Source organism: Bombyx mori, chromosome 18, assembly GCF_030269925.1.
Source record: "Bombyx mori chromosome 18, ASM3026992v2".
Classification (NCBI taxonomy): domain Eukaryota; kingdom Metazoa; phylum Arthropoda; class Insecta; order Lepidoptera; family Bombycidae; genus Bombyx; species Bombyx mori.
The window spans coordinates 6,287,950-6,315,522 of record NC_085124.1 but is presented as its reverse complement, the minus strand read 5'-3'; the positions used below and the strand labels follow the sequence as shown (position 1 = coordinate 6,315,522).

The 27,573-nt window shown below is 36.8% G+C and overlaps 2 protein-coding genes across 5 annotated transcripts in view; one reads left to right on the top strand and one right to left on the bottom strand.

Annotated features, from left to right (window-relative positions):
• Positions 1–6,893: 6,893 nt before the first annotated feature.
• Positions 6,894–27,573, top strand: part of LOC101743268 (protein sprint) — a 276,135-nt gene continuing 255,455 nt past the window's right edge. For 3 of the 4 annotated variants that reach the window (XM_062673629.1, XM_062673627.1, XM_062673630.1), the window contains exon 1: positions 6,895–7,181. The gene's annotated coding sequence lies outside the window, so the exon portion shown is untranslated. Of the gene's footprint in view, positions 7,182–27,573 lie in introns of all 4 variants that reach the window. The other variant, XM_038017335.2, reaches the window with a different exon arrangement.
• LOC105841944 (uncharacterized) lies at positions 7,764–25,776 on the bottom strand. Its single transcript, XM_062673782.1, has 6 exons — positions 25,772–25,776; positions 23,435–24,080; positions 17,156–17,239; positions 12,283–12,349; positions 10,570–10,736; positions 7,764–8,238 (listed from the first exon to the last, which is right to left on the bottom strand). Exons 1-6 carry the CDS (start codon positions 25,774–25,776, stop codon positions 7,855–7,857), a joined length of 1,353 nt encoding a protein of 450 aa, XP_062529766.1. The 3' UTR covers positions 7,764–7,854.

The window sequence follows — 27,573 nt, the reverse complement described above, 5'->3', positions numbered from 1 at the left end:
TCGGAGTTAATGCAACTGCAACAGTTGATCGCACCGAAGAAGACCGAATCTAAATGCCTTCTGGCTTGTGCTTATAAACTAAATGGAGTCGTAAGTGTTCTTTCTATTTATCGATAACTTTATGATCATGTCGTGAAATGTGAGGATCGTGGTAAGAAACCATTTAATAATCACGTATGTAATGTTTAAAACGATTGGTAATCATTTTATGTAATTGTATGTTTATGGCGTAAGGGTATTCTGATAAAAAATGGTTCCAAAATGCAATTCGAAAAAGGTTTGTCAAAGTATTTTCGTATAAAAACGGCTTAGATATGCCCTGGCGTTGCTGATACTCATAAGCGACGTTTTATCATCAGGTGGTATACTCGTTTCCCAATAATGGAAATAAAAGAAAAACCATAACAAGAATTAATCATTTCTTACCCACAATATTGACCTTATTAAAATAAAAAGATAAATATCGTCGGTATTGCTCTTAATGCTTTCGGGAGAGCTATTCAAATATACAATATTCTGTTAGTTGAAAATATTTTACTACTAACTCATGTTAACGGTAATAGAATTTATTTATCCGTCCAACGTTTTGTAAAGAAAGACTGACAGAGTAGCTTTTGATCATAGTGCTCATGGACTCATGGTAAGTTCTTTCTAAGTTGAGAAAATATTACAAAACACGCACTTATTTAATTTGGTTCTAAATTTCCTTATTATTTTATCTATTGATTTTCTCGTAAAAGTAGATACTTAACTTATAGCCATATTGTACATTAATTTTTTTTTAGAAACAAAACTTAAAAACAAAACAATCAGTTTTGAACAACCGATCCTCAAGAATCATACGTAAAACAAATGTGTTTTTAATCACTTCTAAATTACAGATGACCAGTCAAGGCCTATACAATTTGGAACACGCGTATAAAATTGCGGAAATGTCCAAGAACGGAGACGAGAAACGTCTTGAAAACGGGAAAAAAGTCGCAGATATTTGCGTAAAAGGTAAAGAATGTTATTAAATAATCAGGCCTTTTCATGCCGCCTAATTAGGTTGCTATGAAGTCTTCGGTTCTTGCTTAAAAAGTGAGACAGCAGATATTTACAAAATAATTAAAACGTATGGCACAAATTTTTATATTCCAAAATTACTTATCTTTTGTGAGTCTTATATAATTATTTAAAACTATACCGAAGTAAAATGGAAATTATAATTGTGATAATAAAATTCAGTCAACTACAGACTAAAGACTGTGAAATTCAGATAAACCATATCTGTATATTGTATGGAACATAACATTATGAATGTTTTACTATTTCCAGTTAATGATGTGGAAGTTAGCGATGGCGAGAAAGGTTGTGAGAGAGCTGCATTGATCTTCAAATGCACACTCGAAAATGCACCTAAGGTATTCAAATTTGGATCTTCTGAATATAATTGTCAATAACATATCGAGAGGTGAAAGGCTATCATCTATTTTAAGCGATTTTGAAGTCGTCGTGGCCTAAAAGATAAAATGTCCGGTGCATTTGTGTCGAGCGATGCAACGGTCTTCGAATCCCGCAGGCGGGCACTAATTTTTCTAATGAAATACGTACTTAATAAATGTTCACGATTGACTTCCACGGTGAAGGAATAACATCGTGTAATAAAGATCAAACCCGCAAAATTATAACTTGCGTAATTACTGGTGGTAGAACCTCTTGTGAGTCCGCACGGGTAAGAACCACCACCCTGCCTATTTCTGCTGTGAAGCAGTAATGCGTTTCGGTCTGAAGGGTGGGGCAGCCGCTGTAACTATACTTGAGACCGTAGAACTTATATCTCAAGGTAGGCGGCGCATTTACGTCGTAGATGTCTATGGGTTCCAGTAACCACTTAACACCAGGTGGGCTGTGAGCTTGTCCACCCATCTAAGCAATAAAAATAAAAGAATATGAAGTTCCAACATATTATATTTGATCATTTATTCGAAAATGGTAGAGAGATAAAAAATTCGTGATCTTAATTTTCAAGGAAAACAACTCTTAAAACCAGTTTTTCGTGGTATTCAAGTGAAATGACCAAGAAACCAAATTAAGATCTAGATAAGTAATCTTTAATTTTGGCTCAATGTCAGGTATACGCTAAGATCATTTTATTTATTCACACATTACATAAATTAATCTTTTTTCTTTAATGCCAAAGTCAAGTTTTCTTAAAATAAATTTTTATGTTTTTTCGTCTATAACTGTGCGTTTTAATGTGTTTACTTTTTTCAGTTTGGCTTCAAAGTTTGATTCCATTTGAAAATTATAAGAAAAATTCAAGGGCTCCACATGTGCAACATTCATTCCTTTTAATTCGATGTTTTGTATAATATGAATTATAAATAAAACTTGCCACGAATTCACAATTTTTTCTTATTGTCGTTGAAACCTTGAAATAAATAAATAAATTGTAATGCTTACAAGCTTGCCAAGCTTGCTTTAGGAATAAAGAAGACAGATTAACCTGGTCTTAAAGTTAAGATATGTGGCTTATAAAAAAAATTTATATAGCAAGAGGTAGTCCTTCCGATCTCAGATTAGTGACTAACGTCCAGCAAGCATAAATCTTTCTCGACCTCTTCTGTGCCTGTTACTCATTTCCCAGTACCTAAGATAGAAACCGATGTATTACCATTACGGACCCTCCCGATCCATTATATCGGATTATCGGTGCTTTTAGGTACCACATGCACCAGTCACCGTCCTCGTCGAACCCGTCGCTTGCGACGAAGGGCTCGACGAGTAAATTAACCCACAGACACAGCCCACTGAGTTTCTCGCCGGATCTTCTCAGTGGGTCGCGTTTCCGATCCAGCGGTAGATTCTGCGAAGCACGGCTCTTGCTAGGGTTCGTGTTAGGAACGTCGTCAGGTTTGAGCCCCGTGAGCTCACTTACTAGTTAAGGTTACGCTGATATGGTCTCTCCAGACCCTTCCACAGCCCTTCCACCCTTGCGTGCCGAAACACGGTCGGTCACTCATGCTCGGCTCCGCGGGCGAGGACTACTCTCCCTCCGTGCCTCCGGTTTTTTATATACACTCTAGGGGTAGAGCAGACGACCATGTGGAAAGTGGGGTGCTCTGATTCGGTTTTCGATATTTATGCAATTTTATTACTAAAACACGAGCAATTTTACTATTGTTTTAATTAATCTTAATTAAAAATATATTTTTACATTCCACGTTCCGTTCCACAGTGTAAACAAAATGTAGTTACATTTTGTGTAAAAAAGTCAATACAATTACTTAATACAGCAACAATTACTGTGTACCTTAATTACAACAAATTTACTATGTGAATTTATTAAAATAATAAAATATATTTCGGTAAAAACATGAGATAAAATTTAATAAAATACACGCTTACCGAGAATGGAACGTGAAACGTCAACTTTGACGTCTACCTTGATGATTTTTCCAATTTGTATGTATGGAAACTTTAAAAAATTATATCTTGTAAACCGTGAGTTTCCGTAACTTGAAATTTTCAAAAAGATTTCTATTTATGAGTCTTTTTTATCTACAAAAAAATTTTTGATTTTCCAAATCGACGGATCATAAAGGAAAGTTTATCCGAATCATAATAATGTTCAAACTTATAATTTCAATTATTTATAGTCGAATTTCGACTACAGGGACACATATTAGTACTATTATAAATATCATATAACATAATATTATATTGGTTTATTATTTTTTAGAATTTATAATTTAGTGCCATCTCTCGAAATACAACATAACTAAAACAAAACTTTATAATCACGATCATTTCAATTGAGAAAAAATGACTGCATTTTCACTGAAATCTTCTATTGGTTCATTAGTCATTTCATAGATGGCGCTATGAGCTCGAATGCATTTCGCTGAGAGTATTAAAAATATAAAAAAATTTCGTTGTTTACAGTGAATAAGATTGCTACACAATTTTAGGCAATACTGTTCGTTTCCAGTGGCGCTAAAGGGTAATTTTACTGCACTTTTACATCGTTCAGATTTTTGCTAACGCGGGCTGGGCTATAAGATATGTTAATTACTATTACTCCCACATACCTACTGTTAGACACTTGGCCTTATAATTTATCTTCTGATAAAAGGTGAACATTGTCGGATATCCTTGAATTTATTTTATGTTTTCATATTAAGGTACCATGACAATATATGGGAAGCGCAAACATTATACCTAAAGGAGATTTCATTCTAGTGGAGGATCCCATACGACTCCCTTAGAGTGCGGTGATGGTGATGCGATGGTAATAGGAGATGATCAGCATTATTTCCGACATTTCTTTCATAGAGCGTACGACATTAGGTACAGAGATAATTAAAGACAGGAAATTGATATTCCAAGCGCTCCATAAGATCAGCTTCCACTTGGTAACTGGGAATCCTGAATCTAAAATGAGGCCTCCTGAATTTTTTAGAAAACTATATGAGCAGACCACAAATACGACCTCTCTTTATGGAAGACTCCTAATGTTTTAGAAGAAAAACAATTTAAAATATTTAAGGATTTTATTAATATGAGTCAGCTTCTGTTTTCTACTAAAAACGAAAATATCATGTAAGCTCTAAGCTCATAATTCTGATACTGCAGCGGTAATAGCTATATAGTACACATTCATTTTATAGACCTAAATATAAGTATGCGTTTGGAGCGGGCAACATCTTGCCTGTGTCACTGACATTGGCCGTATCTGCGATCGACGGTAATGGCTTACTCCACTTATAACATTAACTATTCTTTCCCAAGGTTTGAATGATTTTCATACCGAACTTCGTGAAAATTGGTTCAGTGGATTGGGCTTTAAAACAAACAGGCAATTACTTTCGTCTGTATTATGTATGACGGATAAAGTGGACAGTAATTAAAACTTACTTTTCCAAACAATTCCTTTTATTGAATTTCAAGTGTACAACAATAATAACCTACTACTATACAATATAACTAATTTTCCTACCTAAGTTGGTAGTCTTGAGAGGGTATGCCAGCGAAACCTAGCGAGTAGGTGAGCTCACGAGGCTCAAACCAGGAGGCGTTGCTAACACTGGCCCTACCAAGAATAGTGCTTTGCAGAATCTACCAGCGGATCGGAAACGCGACCCACTGAGAAGATCCGCCGAGAAACTCAGTGGGCTGTATCTTGTGCGACAAATATATCTCGTATTTATAATAGAACAGTGGGACTAGTTTATTATTAATATTCCGGAATACCGTCTAAAACATTTTTTGAAATTTTTTGGACTTTTTAACAGTTAACCAATAATGAACATTGAGGAAATACCTAACTTTACCCTATCTTTTTTTTTTCGGACCGGGGGCCGCATCTCCTTCGAGGTCCCGGCGCCAAGGGGGCGTGCGGGGTATGTGGAACTTGACGATCTGCAGATGTTGGGAGCAGACCGCGGGCCCAAGGAGTTTTAGGGCCCTACCGCACTAAACGACTCCCCTGCACTCTTACACCTGACGTCCGATTTCCGCCCGGGGTCAAAACCCGGTTAGAGTAGGGGGGCTCCCGTAGTCAACGTTACAACCAGACTAGCGGCGCCACTCCGAGCACGTCCGACCGACGGGTCGTCGAGGTGATAGTCGACGACCAACGACGTCGGTCTACGCAATACGCAGCGAGTGCCTCTGCTTACAGGTCACAGGGAGACGTCCCGACGAGCACCCACGCTGCCTCGAACGAGACGGTGCGATACCCGCGAACTGCCCTGAACGCAATCGCACACTACGGAAGTCGTAACGCCGCGACGTTGTCGCTGGTCAGGGCGTGGACCACAGGGGAACCCCGTATAGTGCCATCGACCGCACCACCCCTGTGTAGAGGCGGCGCACCAGCATGTCGGGCTCCTGACATGCTTAGTTAACTAAGTCTAACTAGTCTCACATCTAGCAGTCTAAAAGTAGATTCCAAAAATTTTTGGACGACGATAACTTTTTTGCAACAAACAAACAATCAAACAGAGACAGAGATGAAAAATATAAAATTCATATTTTTATTCTATTACGCTTTTTTATTTTGATTGTTTTTTTTTATTATTATTTATATTTTAATTGTTTTTTTTCAATGTTCAGACACATAGGATTATATTTAAATATTTATTATATGTATAATTGAAAGAAAAAATAACTACAGAACCAGGGCCCTTTACCGAAATTCTAGTAATTAATACACGTAATACATATCGTATACTTTCTTCTCACGTGTTACAAGTACACACACGCATGTTTGTCACGGAGCAAGTTTTTCGAACTTTTACACATGAGTAAATATTTTAAAAGAGTAGAGCTGATCAGAATAATAGCGAGTTTGGTTTTGTAACACTTTTAACTCTGTAATATTTTACTAAGGACGTTGTAAGTAATACTGTAGAACGTTAATGAAGTATGTGTTTAGTATGTTCACACCTTCTGAGCCCGTAGCTTAACGAGAAGGAAACTGGCGGTAAGTCTTATTGTAATTCCGCAAGGGCATGTACCACTATTTCTGGCTCAAAGAAATCGAGTGTTCAGATTTGAAGACTGGAATTGTTGTTTTTTAATGCAATTAAGACTTTAAACTAGCTAATGACTGACGATTTTCTAAGATTATGTGTATTACAGAAGATTTTGGAAAAATAAACGTGTTTAAATATAACAGCAAATTTAACTTTCCCCAAGTAGATAAAAACTACTAAAATTTAGTATATTTAAGCATTATTAAATAATAAAAAGCATTAAATGCTGCAGTTAGCAATAATTACTTCTTTCGGGCTCTATAGTAAAATCACTCATGTGTCGTGCGCTGGAGTTGCCGCACCCACACATTCAAACGTGTAACCAACATAGGCAACTTCATTCAAATGGCTTTGCTTGACGAAGCGTAGGTAGTTCGAACTTCACTTCGTTCGTAATATAACCGTATGATCGGTCTCTAATGACGTTTAGCTATACAAACGACGGTTTACAATACGATTTTATAGTTTGTTTTGTCAATAATTCTGCTCTGTTTTATTGTGAATGTGTTCTAGAGGAGTGTCGTGCCAGTTATTTCTTGTTATTCATTTTTAAATGATTAAATGATAATTCTGTTCCCGATCTGTGTTGTTTTAGTGGTTTGAATGTGAATCGTGAACTTAATATTTGGACAGTTTATTGATAACACAGTAATTTATTTGGTGAGTTCAGAAACCTTAAATCATTTGTCAATTTAATACAAATTTTAAAAGGGCATGTTAGGGATCTTTAATAATATTCACAGCTAGGAACTATCACACCACCCGTCGCAACCAAGTTCATCCCCTTTATCTTGAATCCACTCATAATTGTGTTTTATTTCTCGACACCAGATAGATAAAGTCGTGTCTACTTTGTACAAAAAGGTATATTATAATAAAAAACTACGGTTTTTTTTAATGTAGATATTTTTTATATCTGTTATTGAAATCTTATCCTAAAAATAGTCGCGAATGTTTCTCAGTAAAACATAATACTTTATTATGAATAATCAGCTAAAATCATTGTTTTAATCAATTTATGTCATAATTTTGACATATCTGTTTCGTACCAACAGCCTGAAATGATATTTCCTCCACGGTGTCTCCAGCCTCATGGCATGTCTTTCTTTAATCGAAGCTAGAAAATAATCTTTAGCGCCCCGAAAAGGCTTTGTTGACCCCCTGAATTTGTCGATCACGATTGATGTCGAAAATTATAAGAATAATTTAAAATTAGGTATATCATTAACGCGCGTACTAATAATGGTACACAATTTTATTATTATTATATCTTGTTCTTCACAAAAAAAATAGTGTACGTCTCTCCAATCTGAATCTATGAAAGTAGATGTCTTTATTGCTTTCTGATTAAAGGTATCGGAACAAAGTTTTGATCTTCATCGCTTTTGTCAATGTTTAGTTTTATGAAATCGTTATTTTTCTTAACGGTTCTGTCGGCGTGTTTCACTGCCATAAATTCCTTCCAATTAGTCATTCTGTGATGAAAGTCTGCTACATGTTGAACTGCTATATTAGGTTCAAACGCCTTGTCAAGTTTCGTTGGGATGTCCCGTAGTTTTTTATTGTAATCCGGGCCCTGTATGTCGTCAATGTCACGCCGTTTCCTGCCGGAGACAACGCCTAGTTGCAATAGAACAGGATTGGTAACAAGTGCAGCCGCTGCTCCCAGCAGGGCAATACCGGCTATTGGCCAGAGAAGTGTTTTCGCCGCTAATGCCTGTAACATAAGTGTTTTAGAACTGAGTAATGTAGTTGTCGTATACGCTGTTCTTCCTTCAGAGGGACGTAGGAAAACCTAAAATTCGTCCAATTCAAATTTCGTCTGTGTGTTGCCGGTTTAGGATAGCACCACCACATCCCTTCCCGCGGGTCTTGTAAAAAGGGACATACCAGAGAATGGACAGCATACCGCGATTACCAACCGCCATTAAATGGTAGTAGGGCGTATTGTGAGTCCTGTCTAATTTGAATGGGGAGCAAATAAAGGAACCATGATACTAGTTAAACCACAATATAGTGAGATTTTAAGGTCATTCCCCGCTACTACCACTTTTTGATCAATTTTTAGAACTACTTGTAAAGCATTTTATGGGTACCATTATCCTATCGATTTCTGCTATGAATAAATCATATATTTTGTATTGAAATATGCATTTGGGACTTCTAAATAATGTTTGAAGAGCGGTCGCGTTTACAACGTGGTGCCCGAAGATTCCGAATGTAAATACGCGCGTTTCATTTCATGGTAGTACTATTAGAAATTGAGCAATAGGTCTTAAGATTTCTCTCAGAAAACCAAAATACGTGAGAATGTTATAGTTACATTTCTACAAAGAATTATAAGATTTAAAAAAAAAACACGTATTTTAAATAATTCAAAACATCGTAATATTAGTATTGACATTCAATTTAAAAACCATGACTAGTAACTAATAAACCACAGCCCCGATAAAAAAAAATAGTTTAGCCAAAGAATCCAAAGAATAATGTTTACAAAATATAATAATTGAATGTGACATAGACTCTTAGTCAAAATAATCACGTACCGAATTTTAATGCAATATTAAACATCTTAGAAACGTTTATATGATTATACGAGGTAATATTTGTCGGTAATATCCGTAATGTCGGTAAATATTTAAAGAAACTACACTCCATTCATATTTTAAAGTCGGTTAAAACACAACATACGACACAGTACGTAGCAAGATGTGACATACATACATTCTTTTTAACGCCTTGTAATTAGGCGCGGAAGGATTAGAATTTCAAAAGATACTTATAACTATTATTACGAATTTTCTTCATCGAATTGTTTTTTAAAATGCACGAGGGAACAATACCGAAGTTACTGATTTATTTTTTTGTATAACATTTGACAACGTGGCACTAGTAATACAATACAAATTAGGTTAAGCAAAATTCCATTTTCATCTCATTTTCGATACGAAATAGCACGATTGACTAAGTTGATTAAATAATGTTTTATTATCGTTAATAGCTGAAAGACGTCTACTGTTCTGGCCAAATTCAATTCTCCCAAACGATCGCCAGTCTTTTAGTCTTTTTCCGCGCCTTCTCTCTGAAAATGTCCTGATTAAATATGACAAAAATCTAACTACGTACGTAAGATATTAAACAAATGCGGTTAAATAAAGGCCTTCAGTACTGCATAGATGTTAATAGCATGCTAAAACTACTATTTCTTGTCTTCATAAATAACCTGTAGGCTTAAGCGGTGAGACGTTATCAGGCGTTGGTTTCGTCGATTATTGAAAAGTGATTTTATGGCTTTGCAATTGGAAACCTGAATTTGTTTATATCGATCAACATTGGATATTTTTCTATAAATATTTTAACGCATAAAGGTTTTTTTTTCGTTTGGTTCTGCCCCGTTTGTATCACAAGCTTACATAACAAACTTATAGTTTCTTCTTGTAAATTTAATAAAAACGATCTGTTTGTTTCTGTTGACACTAATAAATCTTTTATACAGTAAGTTTTAGCCTTTGTACCTACTGTTGCGGTCATTTAACATTAGGTATTAGTATAATTTATGAATTATTTCATTAATTCAAAATTAGACTAATTTAAGTTTATCATACTGGTTCATGAACTGCAAATGGAAAAAATATTTATAAAACTATGAATGCGGTACCTAGAATTAGAACGTAATTGTTTTATAATAAAAATTAAATCATGTTGTGGTAAAACTGAGGAAAAAATACATATCAATAAATGAAATAAATTGGATTTTGTTTTAAACAAATATTAACTGGTTTTATTAACCGTTAATACTACTGGTGGTAGGACGTCTTGTGAGTCCGCACGGGTAGGTACAACCACCTTGCCTATTTTTGCCGTGAGGCAGTAATGCGTTTCGGTTTGAAGGATGGAGCAACCGTTGTACTGTTAAAAGTGAGACCTTAGAATTCATGTCTCAAGGTATTTACGTTGTAGATGTCTCTGGGCTCCGGTTACCACTTAACATCAAGTGCGCGGTGGGTTCGTCCAAGCTATACAAAAAAAAAAACAAAAAAAAACTTACGTGATTATAAGGCTTGTAACGGTATCCGTGTTCCAAATAGTGTGGCGCGTAATGGTGAGGCTCACGATCATAATACTTATGATCATAAGGTACCGAATGTTCATCTGGAACATTGTACTCGATGCCATGAACGTAAGGCGTTTCTTCGTATTCGTTTAATGCATAACCTGATTAAAAACAATACACTGCTTGTGAAATAATTAAATTTGATTAAAAGGCTTAATCTCTCGTTTTTATTATTATTATTTCCGACGTTTCTAATACTAAACAGTTTTCATGCTCACGCACAACTAAAGTGTTATTCGTTAACATTTGAATATCTATACTAATATACAAGTCTACAGTGGTTTTTACGGACGTTCCGTTATAACTACTGAACCGTGCATCCGATTGACTTCAAACTTGGTATCCATGTAGAAAATACATGTACTTAATGGATAGGCTGATATTTATATGAGTGTTGGACTCCCTACACCAGTTGCGGGGGCGTTAATGAGGAGAATCTTTGTGGGGGTGAGAAATAATAATGTTAATTTTAAATGCCTAGCGAAGAATTATTATTATACGGTGATAATGACAGTCTTATTTTTCAATAATCAATTATTTCCAAATTTTACTTTTCTTTCACGAACATACGTCACAACAAACTGTAAAGTATTCGACACATCGGAAATAATATAATTATGAATAAAAATAAGAAATTAAACCGTAAAAGTAGTTTTAATTTTATCTACCCTAAACCCTAAGTGAATCTGTGTATATAATTCTGACGGAAGAATTAAGAGATTTAACGCTAAAATTAAACAAACAGATCTAGTGACGTGAAATTGACGAGATTAGAAAAAATATAGCAGTAAGATAATAATAGCACCAAATTCATTATCATTCCATTCGTCAATCCATTTTTATTGCCATACTCAAATTGTTTCTCAAGCTGATCTAATAAATAAAGACAGTCAGACAATGACACTTTGACAATTACAGAGTTTATAAATATAAACAACCGTCTATTGTAAATGATAAATATATTGAAATCAAATCAATTGAGCTATGTTCGCAGTTTTTGTATAGACAGTTCATGAATGACGATATCAATTTCCATCGGGTAATGAGTGTGTTCGTATGATGTAGGAATTAACAAAATCCTTCGGATGCTCTATGACGGTTGTCTACGGATCAGTTCGGACCTCATCGTATTTTTTGTGAAGTGTGCTTCTCTCTCTGAATATTTGTATGAAATTATCTTATTATCTGTTTTTGCCATTAGAGTAAAAATTTCTAGAGAGAGAGAGAGAGAGAGTATTTTTTATTGTACACCAAAAAACACATAAACAGTGCGATACATTAAACACAAAAAAGTACAATTGGCGGTCTTATCGCTAAGAGCGATCTTGTGAGCGATGAAGCATAGTTTATGACGGGTCCCTGGAACCATTACGTTCATACATGATGCGTTTATAGTTTTCTACGTTTCCAGTGTGTTGTGTGAGCGCTAAGGCATGTCCTTCTTCGAACGAGATTGGAGAAGAGTTTTCGGCGGTAGACGGCGGTTTGGCTGTACACCTACTTTTGTTGATATCCATAAGCGATGTTAACCACTCATCATCCTGTGTTCAGTATACCCGTTTGCATTCGAAGACAATTAAGAAATAACAAAATGAATCGCTAATTTCTGAATGTCATCAGAAAAAAAAAGTCTAGTAGTAGTCTGACCTGAGTGCTCTTGGTGTAGCAACCCTCGACTGTGACTGGTACTGGATAGTGCATTGTCCGGCGTTTCCTGGAAACATGGAATTGTGATTCATTGATACGCTCTAGATGTTCAGCGTTTACCTTGTTGTATTTATTTTAAGGGATTTTGTGACCTGGTAACTAAGACCTTTAGGTCAAGTCTTATTTTAATTTTAATGAAAACTGCACTATCAATTTTTAATATATGAAAAATGATAATATGAAGTGAAATGAAATGAGGTTGATTAATATGAAACATGGCACGGCATGAAATGAGATGTGATGAGATAATATGGGATGAAATATAATCTCAGTAAAATGGTGGTTATTTACGGAGACTTTTTCAGTGGACTTTTTGGAGGATCTTGAGAAGTTACGTCTTTTGTTTTATTTGTTTGTCTTTGTTTTATTTTCCCACATTTGTGCACTTTCACAGATACTAAACAGTTGATAAACCACAGTTATTACCTACACATTTAAACCTGAAGAAACAATAAATAAAACTAAATCACAAATATAAAAAAATCACACAAATTCACTCCTCGCATTCCCACCAAAAAGTCAACCTTATTGTAAATTACTTTGATTTCTTACGAGATCGGGCCTGATTTAAAAATGTTATGTTTCACATAAACAGGTTAGAAAAGCTCCTCTTCTGTTGATAAAATTAGAGCCTACAAGTCGGTTTTCTTTTATTGCCTAAATGGGTGGACGAGCTCACAGTCCACCTGGTGTTAAGTGGTTACCGGAGCCCATAGACATCTACAACGTAAATGCGCCACCCACCTTGAGATATAAGTTTTAAGGTCTCAGCATAGTTACAACGGCTACCCCTCTCTTCAAACCGAAACGCATTACTGCTTTACGGCAGAACTACGCGGGGTGGTGGTACCTACTCGTGCGGATTCATAATAGGTCTTACCACCAGTTGTACTAATTCAAAACTTAATTATTGTGTAGAGCTCCAATTGTAAAAACTAAAACCATTTAATCTAGAGATTGTTTAAATGCGTCATATGAAAATTACACATTACTTAGTATTGCAGTAGAGATAGTAATTGCTTACTTAACTGATACGGCGTATAGTAAGCATGCACGGGTCCGGTCACCGTCCTCGCCGAACCCGTCGCTAGCGACGAAGGGCTCGACGAGTAAATTAACCCATAGACACAGCCCACTGAGTTTCTCGACGGATCTTCTCAGTGGGTCGCGTTTCCGATCCGATGCTAGATTTTGCGGAGCACTGTTCTTGCCAGGACCAGTGTTAGCAACACTCCCGGTTTGAGCCCCGTGAACTCACCTACTAGCTCGGTGAATCTAGAATAACCCCTCGAGGTTACTAGAATAGGTAGGAAAAAAAAGGTACGAAGCATCCTGCCTTCCGCAAAGCAGTCATGCGTTCTGGTCTGTAGGGTAGGAGCAAAATACAGACTCCGTACTCTTGTCTCAAGGTGGATGGTGGTACTCACGTTATGATTGATGTCCATGGGTTTCGTTAATTAATCGCATAGAAAATTTAAGGTACATGGTAACAATACGTGGGCTTTTAAGCACATAAAATATAAAATTATCCGGGTTAAAAAAATTAAATAACATTTATCATAATTATTTTAAATCCAACTGCTGGTTTAATAGTATTTTAAAGAAATTCGACTAATGTCACGAACATCTCAATATTCAGATTGATTTTTTGGTTCATTATAGACATTTCGAAAAAAAAGGAGCTGTCGTAATCCAAAGAGATCCTTATGACTATTCGTCAATAGTTACTAAACAAAAAAAAAGAAGAAAATTGGTTGCTAACGGAGATAGAAAATGATACTCAGGTGTTTTATCTCTGTCTATTGAAACACAAAGAGATATCCTAATGGGGGAGGCGTGTGCCTATCAGTGGACGTCTTTGGGCCGAGAGAGAGAGAGAGAGAAACGTAAATTCGAAGAATTGCAGTTAAAAGGGCATTTCCTTTCCAAATAATTGAGTTCGATTAGGGCACTACATTTGTTTCTGGTTCGATGACGACATAAGATAGCTCGTGTTTCCCTTCTCACGGCCCTTCGGTGTCTGTTTCGTGTGCAGCTTGTACTTTTACTTTTAGTTACTAAATTTTATTTAAAAGTTTTAAATAACAAATGTAAGAAAGTTACTTTTGTTATTATTCTTCGAGTATAATTTCCTACAATGAGTATTTCAATGTTTGTATTGAAATACGTAGATATCACGCTAAATAAATAGTAAAACTAAAATTTCATGAGGATTCCCAACGCTAAATAATTTCACTATTAAAATTGAAAATTACTTTGTTTTTTAGCAAATTATTAGCCCAGTATGTTTAAACATAAATAAAAAATAGGTGCATGAAAGATATGAATCATTCAAATTCTTCTTTCTCGTCTTCAATGCTCTAAACGGTTATTCACATACCAAGAACTGATCGTGATCTGACGGCGAGGAAGGTCGCGGTCGTCATGGGAAAAGACTTTCAGTTATGCACCATCCCCGATGTTATAATTACTCAAACAATCATGGGAATTAGAATGGATAATATTTTTTTATTTAGAATAATGTATTCATTATACATTTTATGTATCGGCTGGCTGTTGAGTCACTTCCGTCGTGCCAAGTTTATCGGAAATGTGGGCCAAGCGAGCGATGTTTCCATCATCGCTTCAGCAGTGTAATGTATAAAACTCAAAACAGGACCAATTTAATATATATTTAACTACTTTTCATTAGATTGGATAACGTTATATGAACAACACCAGTTTACAACAGCATTAATGTCATAGCTGTCGCAATAATTAGATGGGCCCCAATTTCAGTTAGTAGGTAAAATCGCACAGGCGCAGTTGATTCTGTTTATTCTTTCAAATCACTTCGGATTCTATACAAATTTTGCTCTTTCTATGTTTTTGATGGTATAATTAAAAATTATTTCGATTTTAAGGATTTGTGTTCCGATAGTGTTCCGAGCAACAGCGAACTCAGGATTGCATTCAAGTTTTTTGCGTATAAGTGCATTATACTTTTTGGGTTAAATTTAACGTACGAGTGAAGAAACTGTAAATATCATTAAATCTACCTTTATACTTTAATCTCGTGTGTTTTATTATCATTATATTATTTGAGTTTTACGTGGTCGTGGACGACTAAGGTAGAACTCGACCTAAGACGCGCGTGATTAGAGATAGGTTGTACTAGGTAAATCAGATACTAGGTCCAACTGTTCATAATCTTAAGAAATACCTAATCCACATAATCTTTCTAATCTCATTCACAACCAATACTTTACTTAGCAAGCAATCTCAGTCTGCCTATTCCTAATCTCAAGTTCTGAGTTCGTTATTAGGATTTGATTAATGTGATCGTTGGATAATTATTTGAATGATTAGGATTAGGAATTTTGGGATTGTGAGATACGTTGCAACGTGTAAGTGAGTGAGATAGCGCAGGAACAGGTCGGAGCGTATGCTGAACATTCGATTTTATATTTTAAGAATACGAAGATTAGGTGGAACGGGTGGATTATACACATTGACAAAATGGAATTAGGTGCAGCCTATTCTCGTAAAATACCTAATACTCAGGTCTGTTCTAATAAATCCGACTCATCTCTACTCGTGACCACTGTAAAGAAAACTGTTAAAGTATTTCTAACGTCAAAAATAATACATTGGCAATAAAAACATAAGATTAAACCATAAAAGTATTATTAATTACGTCAACGTCTCGCGAAAACCGAAGAAGATACAAAACATTATTATATAGGTATATGGTAGGAAGCAGCTTGGCTCTGCCCCTGGCATTGCTGAAGTCCATAGGCGACGGTAACCACTCACCATCAGGGGTCCATCAGATCCAATAACCCTTGCATTAGACACCTTTAGCTCTAACACTAGGAATAGGGACCCCGGTAATCGTACTCGTCAAACTCGGCAAAGAGTTCGACGTGCTACCTAACCTAAACATCAGCCCGCTGAGTTTCTTGCCGGATCTTCTCAGCGGGTCGTGATTCCGACCCGGTAGTAGATTTATTCTCGAAGCAGCTACTGTTGAGTTGTTAGGTCTCCTTTGGAGGCGCTCGGGTAACTGTTAGCAAATCCAACCCTCCTGACTGAGCCCCTGCTCGTCCACCTGCCCTGGTAAAAGTGGAAAGGCCTCCGGGCCACCAGTAATTTCTTAAACATAAAAAAAACCATCAGGGGTGGGGGGGTTTCGGCGGCGTATGCTCGTCTGCCTCTGCCTACAAGGGCAATAAAAAATGTCCAAGTTTCTTCCTCGTAAAATTTTTGAATATCTCGCTGATGTATGGTATCTTTAATGCTAATGGAGAGTTTTTGTTCAGGTTATATTTCAGATCTTCAAGCCGTTATGATATTAGTTAGATTATAAATCTCCTTTGTCGCAATAGAAATATGTTTTAGTCATAGTTAATCTATAAAATTACTATATTACTATACTAGCTGACCCGGCAGACTTCGTAGTGCCTCAATTGATAAATAAAAGACCTAAACTTTTGTATAAAATAAACTTGGAACAAACAAAAGGAATCCGTCCGACGGGGGACACATCAAAGGGAAAACAAAATTGTTATTTTTATTGAATTCTGAGCGTTTTCATATTTATCTACCTTTTAAACCTTCTCTGGACTTCCACAAATAATTCAAGACCAAAATTAGCCAAATCGGTCCAGCCGTTCTCGAGTTTTAGCGAGACTAACGAACAGCAATTCATTTTTATATATATATAGAAGATAGAAGAAGAAGATTAGAGAACTAATGCGTGTTATAAACTAAGCATATACGTTAATCGATTCTAATTGAATATTTATCAGAAACGAATCAAATTTCGACCAACCTTTAACGAAACGTGACGCCTCGGTGGTGCAAAACTTGCATATTTCGTTGCATCTTTCTGTAATGTTTCGATGTTTGTTAAATTCTAAAACAAAATAATTTTATATATCATTTTAGTTTGTTAAATAAAATAAAAAATCATGAAACTGGGACTAATTTGAGTATGAGTTTCAATACTGGATTGAAATAGACTTTGACGAAGACTTTTCATAGAAATTAGTTGATAAATAAAAAAATTCAGGCTTAAAAAATATTATGTCACATAATTGAAGTCATGAGTGGATGAAGGGGATCTGATATAATTTGTTAATTTTGAGAAAACGGGCAACAAACTCTTGTTACTTTTTTTTTCGGCCCTGGGCCGAACCTCTTACGGGATCCCCGCGCCTAGGGGGCGCGCGGGGTATGTGGGACTCAACGATCTGCAGGTGTTGAGAGCAGACCGCGGGCCCAAGGAATTTTAGGGCCCACCCACTAAACGACTCCCCTGCACTCTTACACCCAACGTCCGATCTCCGTCCGGGGTCAGAACCCAGTCAGAGTAGGGGGGTTCCCGCGGTCAACACTACAAAAAGACACGCGGCGCCATGCCACCCCGAAAAAAAAAATTAACCCCTTCATCCACTCATGTTTTCAATTGACATAAGCGCGTAATAAATAGGTAAGAATTAAGTTTTAATCAGGCTAATTTATAGTCACGCTTACTTTCTTTATAAAGCTGCTAGTCAAACAACAGTAGTAAAATATTATTTTCGTGATTCAGGTATTTATAATGTTATTAAATAACAAATATAATAGCTAAGTAGTTACAAATATACAATTAGCTAAAAAAAACACTCACGGTGCCGTCTTCCTCAAAATCGTAACGTATTAAATGTTCATTTAAACTGGCCTGAGATAACGAACACACATTTCGGGCCAACAAGAAAATCGAAAACAATATGCGAAAATCATGACTTTTGATCATGACGTCACGGTTACATACGGACACAGAGTCCACCCTTAAGATAGAAGTGAAGTGGACGGTTACATGCAGTAGGTATGATTTATAAAATAACATCCATGTAGGGGGGTTATGTTTGACAATTTGATAGATGGCAAAACAATGGTTGAGACCGTGATATGGTTACACCTTGTTGATTCCATTGCGCAGTGGTTTCACTGGCTTTGTTCATAATAAATTATAATGATGGCAATGTTTGCAGAAGATTGTTGCATGGTGGATGAGCATTGCTACAAATTATTTTCATGTTGAAGTCGTCGTGGCCTAAAGGATAAGACGTCCAGTGCATTCGTGTTGAGCGATGCACCGGTGTTCGATTCCCGCAGGCGGGTACCAATTTTTCTAATGAAATACGTACTTAACAAATGTTCACGATTGACTTCCACGGTGAATGAATAACATCGTGTAATAAAAATCAAACCCGCAAAATTATACTTTGCGTAATTACTGGTGGTAGGACCTCTTGTGAGTCCGCACGGGTAGGTACCACCACCCTGCCTATTTCTTCTACCGTGAAGCAGTAATGCGTTTCGGTTTGAAGGGTGGGGTAGCCGTTGTAACTATACTGAGAACTTAGAACTTATATCTCAAGCTGGGTTGCGCATTTACGTTCTAGATTTCTATGGGCTCCAGTAACCACTTAACACCAGGTGGGCTGTGAGCTCGTCCAACCATCTAAGCAATAAAAAAAAATGTTGCCATGTAGTTTGATATTCTCAAGGTGCGACGACAAGAAAAAAGAACCATCCCGCCTATATCGGCTGCAAAGCAGTCATGTTTCCGTTTGAATGGAAAGACATCCAATGAAACTGAGGCTTAAACTTCATATTTCGATATCGTATTAAGGTTGTGGCCAGGTCTACGGACGCTCAGGATGTTATTTAATATCATGGGCCTTAAGCGGATCTGAAAACAAGTGCGACAATAATCCTAACCGTTAGAAAAGACAAGCGGAGAATAGAGCACGTAATAATGTATACAATAGAATGGCTGGCCGGGCACTTCATACAACCCATAGACACAGCCCACAGAGTTTCCTGAGCCGGATCTTCTCAGTGGGTCGCGTTTCTGATCCGGTGGTAGATTCTGCGAAGCACTGCACTTGCTAGGGCCAGTGTCAGCAACAACTTTTTTTTTTTTTTTTGGTATATATGGTGTGTCAGCAACACCTCCGGTTTGAGCCCCAAGAGCTCACCTACACGCTAGGGTAACGCTGTTATAGCCTCTCAAGGCTATCAGAATAGGTAGGAAAAAAAACTTATTACACATTGAGGCTTCTTTCAACAATAATAAATTCGCTGACGATTCCAAGGGTTTTTTTTTGTTGGAATACTTTTTGAATTCTAAACTTATTCAATTAAAAAAAACACATGCAGGTTAATATTTCAATAAATTACGTTATTGTTATAAATACGCTGATATATTTATTAAGCGAATTGGAAATGCCAATGTCTCGTGTAATGGCGGATGTGCTAACATTTAACTAAAACGGCACGGATATCACGATCAAACTGGTTTCACAGGATATTCCGAAAGATTTCCCGTTCGTTCAAATCAAACTCATTAAGTAAAAACACGTGTTCCAGTGCGTTGGAAAGCAATGCGTTTCCGTGCCGCATACTGCGTTTACTTATGAATTGATAAAGAAAAATAATGTTATACTATAAAGATTCTTAAATAAAACTCTATAAAACATAGTTTTCTTTAAACGTGTTTTACTGGTAGTTCGATGTGTCGTTGCAAACAATGGTATCTGTAACACAATTACGCAAAGTCCGTGTAGTACTGTTTCGTGTAGGAAGGCAAATCTTCTAATTTGTACATGCAATGGAATTGTTTAAAATACCGTTTACATATTACTGTTTATGAACAAAATTGCATCGTATTTGATTTTAATTAATCAATAGTAAATACGGATTTGTTGTTCAACTTCTGGTCGGAGTATGAAGTCGCCGTGGCCTAAATGATAAGCCTCGACAAAAGTTGGTCATGTTACTAAAATCGATTTATTATAGATATCCTTTTCATTTACAAGTTTTTTTTTAAATACAAACTTAATGGTTAAAGGCTCAGCATGTCCCTGGCATTGTTAATGTCCATTAGCAACGGTAATCACTCTCCAACATATAAGCCGTACGTACGTTCTTCCTTCTTCTAAGATAATAAACATTCCGTTAAAATACGGCTATAGACAATACAATGCTTAATACAAATAAATTCAGACAAATATTTAAACAACATTTCCTAGGTTTGATATCGAAATAAACTCTGTAGTTTAAGTATATTAGTACTAATTGAAATCTATAAGCGGTATTTGTGAGAAATAAAAGCCGGATGGTGATGGACACAAACAAACACTTCCTTTGAGCTATTGAAATTGAAGTGCTCCAATAACAAACCAAATACGTGATAATTATATTAATATTTTTACACTTAATGGTACACAGCCAAGTTATTCTAGGGAAACGAGTGAAAAAAATGTAAGATTTATATCCAAATTTACTGTTTAAATGGTGAGAAAGAAAGAAAATGAGAAAGAGAATTTAATCAATGAGGGTAATAGTGGGCATTCTTCCCTTTTTATTAGACGAAGGGCTCGGCGGAATCTCCATATTTACATACATACATAGTTACAACATACAGTTTTATAACCGGCGTTAATCGCCCGCTTTATGGCCCTACTTGTTTGGAATAAGTGGTACTTACATAGAAGATAATTGAAACCATCAAACAACTTCACCTACGGTTTTCAATTAAAGCTGCTGATCTCTGGACACCAAACTCAAAATTAAGTCATCTAGACCTCAATGTAAACCAGACCAATATGATTATATAAACTATAGACCTTCAATTGTCAAAGTAGGAGAGCAATTAGTAAGAAGGTTGATGCAATAAAATAAGCAACCCAAGCTACTGCTCCCGGACGGATGAGAAATATAAATTACATAAACGTTCTATACCCAGCGGCCCCAAGTTAGAAAATAGCGTAACATCTTTTGTAAGCTAACTGATTTTAACCGAAACTCATATTAACACACCGTGGTGTAGTAGTCCGGTCAGTCAGTAGTTACCAGACCAATAAAGTAGTGGAAATACCAGTGGAACTAATGTTAGAAGTAGTAAACAACTATAATTTGTGCGGCGTCTGTGAGCCCACACGGGTAGGTACAATCAACCTGCCTATTTCTGCCGAGCAGTAAGCAGAAATGGGTTTCAGTTTGTAAGGGCAACTGTTGTATTAAATCACTTAAAACTCATATCTCAAAATGGGTGATATGATTTACTTTGTCAATGTCCATGGGCTTCCGTAATCACTTATGATCGGATAGGCCGTGAGTTTGTCCAGCCATCTGAGCCATAAAAAATCAAACAAGAAACAAAGAGCGCGATGCTGGCCGAAAATATCATGACAAATTCAACTATATACTACTTTTGATATGATGCATATTACTATGCATATTACTATTACTAAGATACATACACACTACAAACTCCGCCATCTAATTTGCACATAACAAATTAAGTTCGTTATTTATTATCTACTAATTTACTTGACGTTATAAGAAAGACCGACTAAACGAATCAACTCTTACAAAATTCCTTATATAAGTTGTTAAACAAGTTTCACTGGAGGCGGTGCGGTACAGCATCAAACAAATTATGCCAATGCTATGATAAAAAAATCCAACAACGGAGCCCCGTTTACGTGGTTAATTAATTTCTTAAATGTCTTCAATATTTCACCGGCACCCATCTCTATAAGGAAGCTGAGCTGTTGATGTAATACGGAATTATTTATGTCATTCCGTGGAAGTACAAGGTTCTGGAGTTTACGTATTTAATTTTAGGTAAAAAAGTTCGTTCAAATGTTACGATTTCCTTGTTCTTTATCAGTTAACTTGTCATCATATTACATATTTCTTTTTATATATCTAGTTATTCGTCGTGATTTTACTCGCGTTCTTTAATTTGTTCAATTCTCAGAATTACATATTAAATTTTGAGGATTAAACTAACCGGGATAAAAGTTGCGTGGTGACTTCTGACGCGTACACAATCACTTTGAAGATGTTTTAAGCATTCTACAGACCTCTTTATTGCAGTTGACATGATCTTTGACCCTATCGACAGCCAAAGAACAAGTCATCGCACTCGTCGAAGCATTTAAGGTGACACTGGCCTCTAATGCTGCTCTAATGCTAAAGCTCACTAGGTGACACTACTATCAGCGCAACATCTCACCGGATTATTTATTTATTTATTTATTTATGTACACACAGAAAACAAGACACAGTACAGAGTAATAGGAAAATTATGTACAAAGGCACTGCTTATTTCTTTGAGAAATCTCTTCCAGCAGACCTGCGAGAGGATAATGAGAATAATAATAAAAAGTGATAAGTGTGTGTAGAACACATAACTAAAATAACAAATACAACATGAGAATTATAGCACATACACATAGCAAATATTATAAGTAACACAGAAACACTCGTATATGCGAAGAGTATAGAACCATGATCATTCGGTTGATGATAGATAAAATTGTTTGACCTTGTATTTAAAAACGGAAACAGACTTGCAAACTCGGATGTCAGCTGGCAACGAATTCCACAGTCTGACCGCGTGCACAGTAAAGGAGTGAGAATAGAAATTGGTTTTGTGGGAAGGGAATAACAAAACAGAACGTTGGTTGGACCTGCAGGGAGCATCAGGAGAACGAATGAAAGAGAATCGCTCACGTAAATATAAGGGAGAAGTGGGCTTATGTAGGATATTGAATAGGAGACATAATATTCGAGTATTCCTACGAAGGCGTATAGGGAGCCATTTAAGTTCTTTGCGAAAATGAGAAACATGATCGAATTTTCTGAGATTGTATATAAAACGGATACATAGATTTTGCATCCTCTCAAGCTTGTTTGAGAGCTCCTCAGTGGCATCCAAGTAGCAGGCATCGGCGTAATCAATTATGGGTAGAATGAGAGCTTGGACGAGAGATATTTTTGTATGCTGAGGTAAGAAGCCCTGCAGACATCTCAACGAGTGCAAGGCAAAGTGCACCTTCCTACTAATCTCAGCAACGTGAGAACTCCACGAAAGATGTCGATCTACAATAACACCCAGGTTTTTAACTGAATCGGTTAGAGTTATTTGAGTCCCATCCAAATAAATTGGGGGGAGTATAGGATCGCTGAGTCTACTGCGCAATTGTTTACCCCCTATAATGATAGCCTGTGATTTTCCCGGATTAATGTGCAGACCGTAGGCTTTTGCCCATTCACTGATAGACTTCAGATCACTGTTCATCGCAGCAATAGCCGATTCAACTTCAGGCTCCGAGAAGTGGCGATATAGCTGGAGATCGTCTGCGTAGAGGTGGAATTTAGAAGATATAAGCCTAGTGACAGAGTTTATAAACACAGAAAACAGAAGAGGAGAAAGAACACCACCTTGGGGAACGCCCGCACTGACGTTCTGCCAATCCGAGAAAGTCTCGTCAAGACGGACACATTGCGAGCGCCCCCGAAGGTAACTATCAAACCAGTTAATAGCAGACGAGGAGATATTGTTTGATTTGAGTATTTCGAGCAGAACATCGAAGTCAACAGAGTTAAAAGCGCTGCTGAAATCTAACAACACTAATAAAGTTAGTTGTTTGTTTTCCATGGCCCAGCGAATGTCATCGGTCACTTTAAGAAGAGCTGTAACCGTGCTGTGGCCCTTGCGAAAACCAGATTGGAAGGAGCTAAGAAGATTGTGGGAGAGGAGAAAAGACGACAGCTGACGGTGGACAATGTGCTCAAGGACTTTGGAAAGAAAAGGAAGTATAGATATAGGCCGGAACTGAGATGGCAAAATAGGATTGGGGCTTTTTGGGATAGGAACAACGTAGGCTTGTTTCCAAGAATCAGGAAAGTTGCTAGAGGTAAAGGAAAAATTGAAAATATCGGTAAGTATAGGTGCTACCGTTGGAAGAATTAGGGCAATCATTTTAGAGCATACGTTATCAATTCCAACAGCCGGATCTTCTTGTGATTCCAATTCAAGTCGCGGAGCATTTCGGTTACTTTGGAGATGCTCGGGCAGTTGTTAGAGCTGATCTCTTGGATTCGCCCGTCCTTCCCGTGAAAGCTTTTGGGCCAACAGCATTCCCAGCATAAAAAAGCCAATTTCAGCCAATCTTTTGTACGAAATTTACAGAAGAAGTCTGTTACTATAATTTTAAACCAAACACCACGTAGCCAATTACAGCTATGTGATTACGCAACAATGGGAGTTGGTAAATAATTATGTAATAATAAAATCACAGTTTTCACAATCGAGTTTAGAGCGTTTATGTGCATGTAGTGAGCAAATAATTTAGATTAATTAAATTTTTAATTTAATTTAATTTAAGGAATACATTTTGGGTACCTACATATGGATCTAAAAGTTATTTTTTTATTTTTTATTGCCTTTGCAGGCAGACGAGAATACGGCCTACCTGATGGTAAGTGGTCACTGTCGCTCATGGACGTCAGCAATGCCAGGGGCAGAGCCAAGCCGCTGCCTATTATATTAATTTATTTGTATTTATATATTGTATTATATTATATTAATTTATTTGTATTTACAGTCAAAATCTGTTATAACGACATCTAAGGGACTGCTCATATTCAGTCGTAACAACCGGTGATGCTTAATGTGTATCGTGCAAGTACAAACAAATCGATAGGGAATTATTGGAAAAATATATTTATATAATACGCGATTTTTCTTTAATATTAATTTGTTTTATTTTTCTTTGTGACATTTTGAAAGTTTCACGAATAACTCCACAAAGTTTTGGTGCGTCTTGTGTATAGATAAGTAACAAAATAACTGAAAAGATATGAAGAAGCGGGCTTTGACTACCGCATGCACGTGTTTTGTTTCTAAGAATTAGAAAAGACCCTACACTAAAATAAATCCTATTGTTTTCTTTCCTGATTTTAAAAGCCATTGAAGACAAATGTGGATACCTATTCAAATTGTTTACAATACAGCTTAGCCGGTCGTTCTAACAGATCTAATTCTCCGAAATATTAGTTAAATGTGGTCGTTTTATGAGGTATGTCGTTATTACCAATGTCGTAGAAAGCAATATTTTTAATAAGGCGGTCATATGGCATTCAGCCGGGACCTTTGTTCTTGGTTATTATAACCGGCATGTTGTATTAAACGATGTCGCAGTAAACGGTTTTGACTGTATTTACTTTTACTATGGAAATAGATAGTGACATACATAATTTTTTACGTTTACATATCGACGCTTGAAAGGCAAACGTGACTAAGCGACAATGCGTGAGTTTTACAATAGACTAATTTAAAGTTGAAATACCTGAAAACAAAATTTATTTTAACGAATCTAGCTGTAGTCGAATCTAACTAGTGGTTATAGGATTGAAATGATTTTAATAGACCTAGAAATATATTTTTTTTGCGCATCGAATATGGTTATTGCCTATCATTGATGTACAAAGCAGTTATTGTCGCTTAGTCACGTTTGCCTTTCAAGCGTCGATATATAAATTTACATAGGAAATACCCAAACTAAGATCAATCAAGTGTATTCATTACACGAATGTTTACCTCATGGGGGAATTGAATCCTCGATCTAGGAGTCTAGAGTGCTAACTCTAGTGCCACCAAGTCAGTCAATGAGAATGGTTTCTGTAAAAAATATACTAAGTAACGGAAAAACCTTTTTACAAACATGTACACGAAATATTAAAATTCATTTTGATTCTAAAAAGAAATTGATACGTTTGTACGAAAAAGCATTTGTTTAAAAAAAACCAGTTGACATTCAAAATAAATAAGTCACTTGTGAAGAGTCTGCGAGGAACGACTTGCATTATGGTATTGCGAGTACACAGCCTGTTTTATTAGTTTTAAATTATTTATTTTACCACAACAGATTTACGATTGGTACCGCGATATATCAGGCGGCCGCCAATAAAATTCACGCTCTAGCACAGAACTAAATTAAAACTAGATGTGTTATCAGACACGCAATAAAGACCATTTAGATTTGTAATATCTCTATATCAAATAAAATAATGATTTGAGTAAGCTGCTTAAACACATTTCACTTATGTATATTTTCGTACGTGCTTTCAGAAAATGCTTCGTTTTCTATTCTATATACATATGTACCCATTGTGTGTTGACAGTCGCGATTGAAGGATAAAATCTAAAAAATAATAATTAGAACACTAGGTAAATGAATAGGGTGGCTGTGCCGACCCCACTTAGTAGGATAAGGTAGAGACAAAGAAGAAGACGACCTGGGTCTCGAATCTATCCAGAAATACATGAAATCAGCGTCGGAACGGTACTTCGATAAGGCTATGCGTCATGATAATCGCCTTATCGTTGCCGCCGCTGACTACTCCCCGAATCCTGATCACGCAGGAGCCAGTCAGCGTCGACGCCCTAGACACGTCCTTACGGATCCATCAGATCCAATAACCTTTGCATTAGACGCCTTCAGCTCTAACACTAGGAGCAGACTTAGGGACCCCGGTAACCGTACTCGTCGAACTCGACAAAGAGTTCGTCGTGCAACCTAACCCATGAATCAGCTCGCTGAGTTTCTCGCCGGATCTTCTCAGCGGGTCGCGATTCCGATCCGGTAGTAGATTCATTCGCGAAGCAGCTGCTCTTGAGCTGTTAGGTCTCCTTCGGAGGCGCTCGGGTAGCTGTTAGCAAATCCCACCCCTCCTGGCTGAGCCTTTGCTCGCCCACCTGTCCTGGTGAAACTGGAAAGGCCTCCGGGCCACCAGTAATCCTTCAATCATAACAAAGAAGAAGAGGAAAATGAATGGCATGGTTTGTGGTGAGGTAGAGAGTAGTACTGTTTTGTATTGTTTATAAAAGATTACTGGTGGCTCGGAGTCCTTTTCAGTTTCACTAGAACAGTTTAGCGAGCATAGGTTCACCCAGAGTATATTGTAGGTCCGCACGGGTAGGTACGACCATTTGGCTATTGCTGTCGTGAAGCAGTTATGTGTTCCGGTCCGGAACGGTCCGGTATGGAAAGGCCTTTTACTACATATTTGAAACACTGACCTAATGTTTTATGGTGGGTGACGGTATTGACGTGGCGATGTCTGCAGGCTTGACCTATACACTGTGTAAACTACTAGTATAATCATGTGGCCATCTACATTTATAAAAATTTAAATAGCATTTGGACAACTTACATTCGATGTGTTTAAAAGCCCCGTTGTATTTTATAGGTCATTGCATAAGGATTTCTTTCACAGTGGAGTGGGCGGACGACTCGTTAAAAATGTTAGGGTCATGCGTGATGACACAGCAGATCTTCGAAATAATTTTATCTCGAAACTGTGTTGTTACAGGGGCTTTATATTTTCAAAATTGCGGAA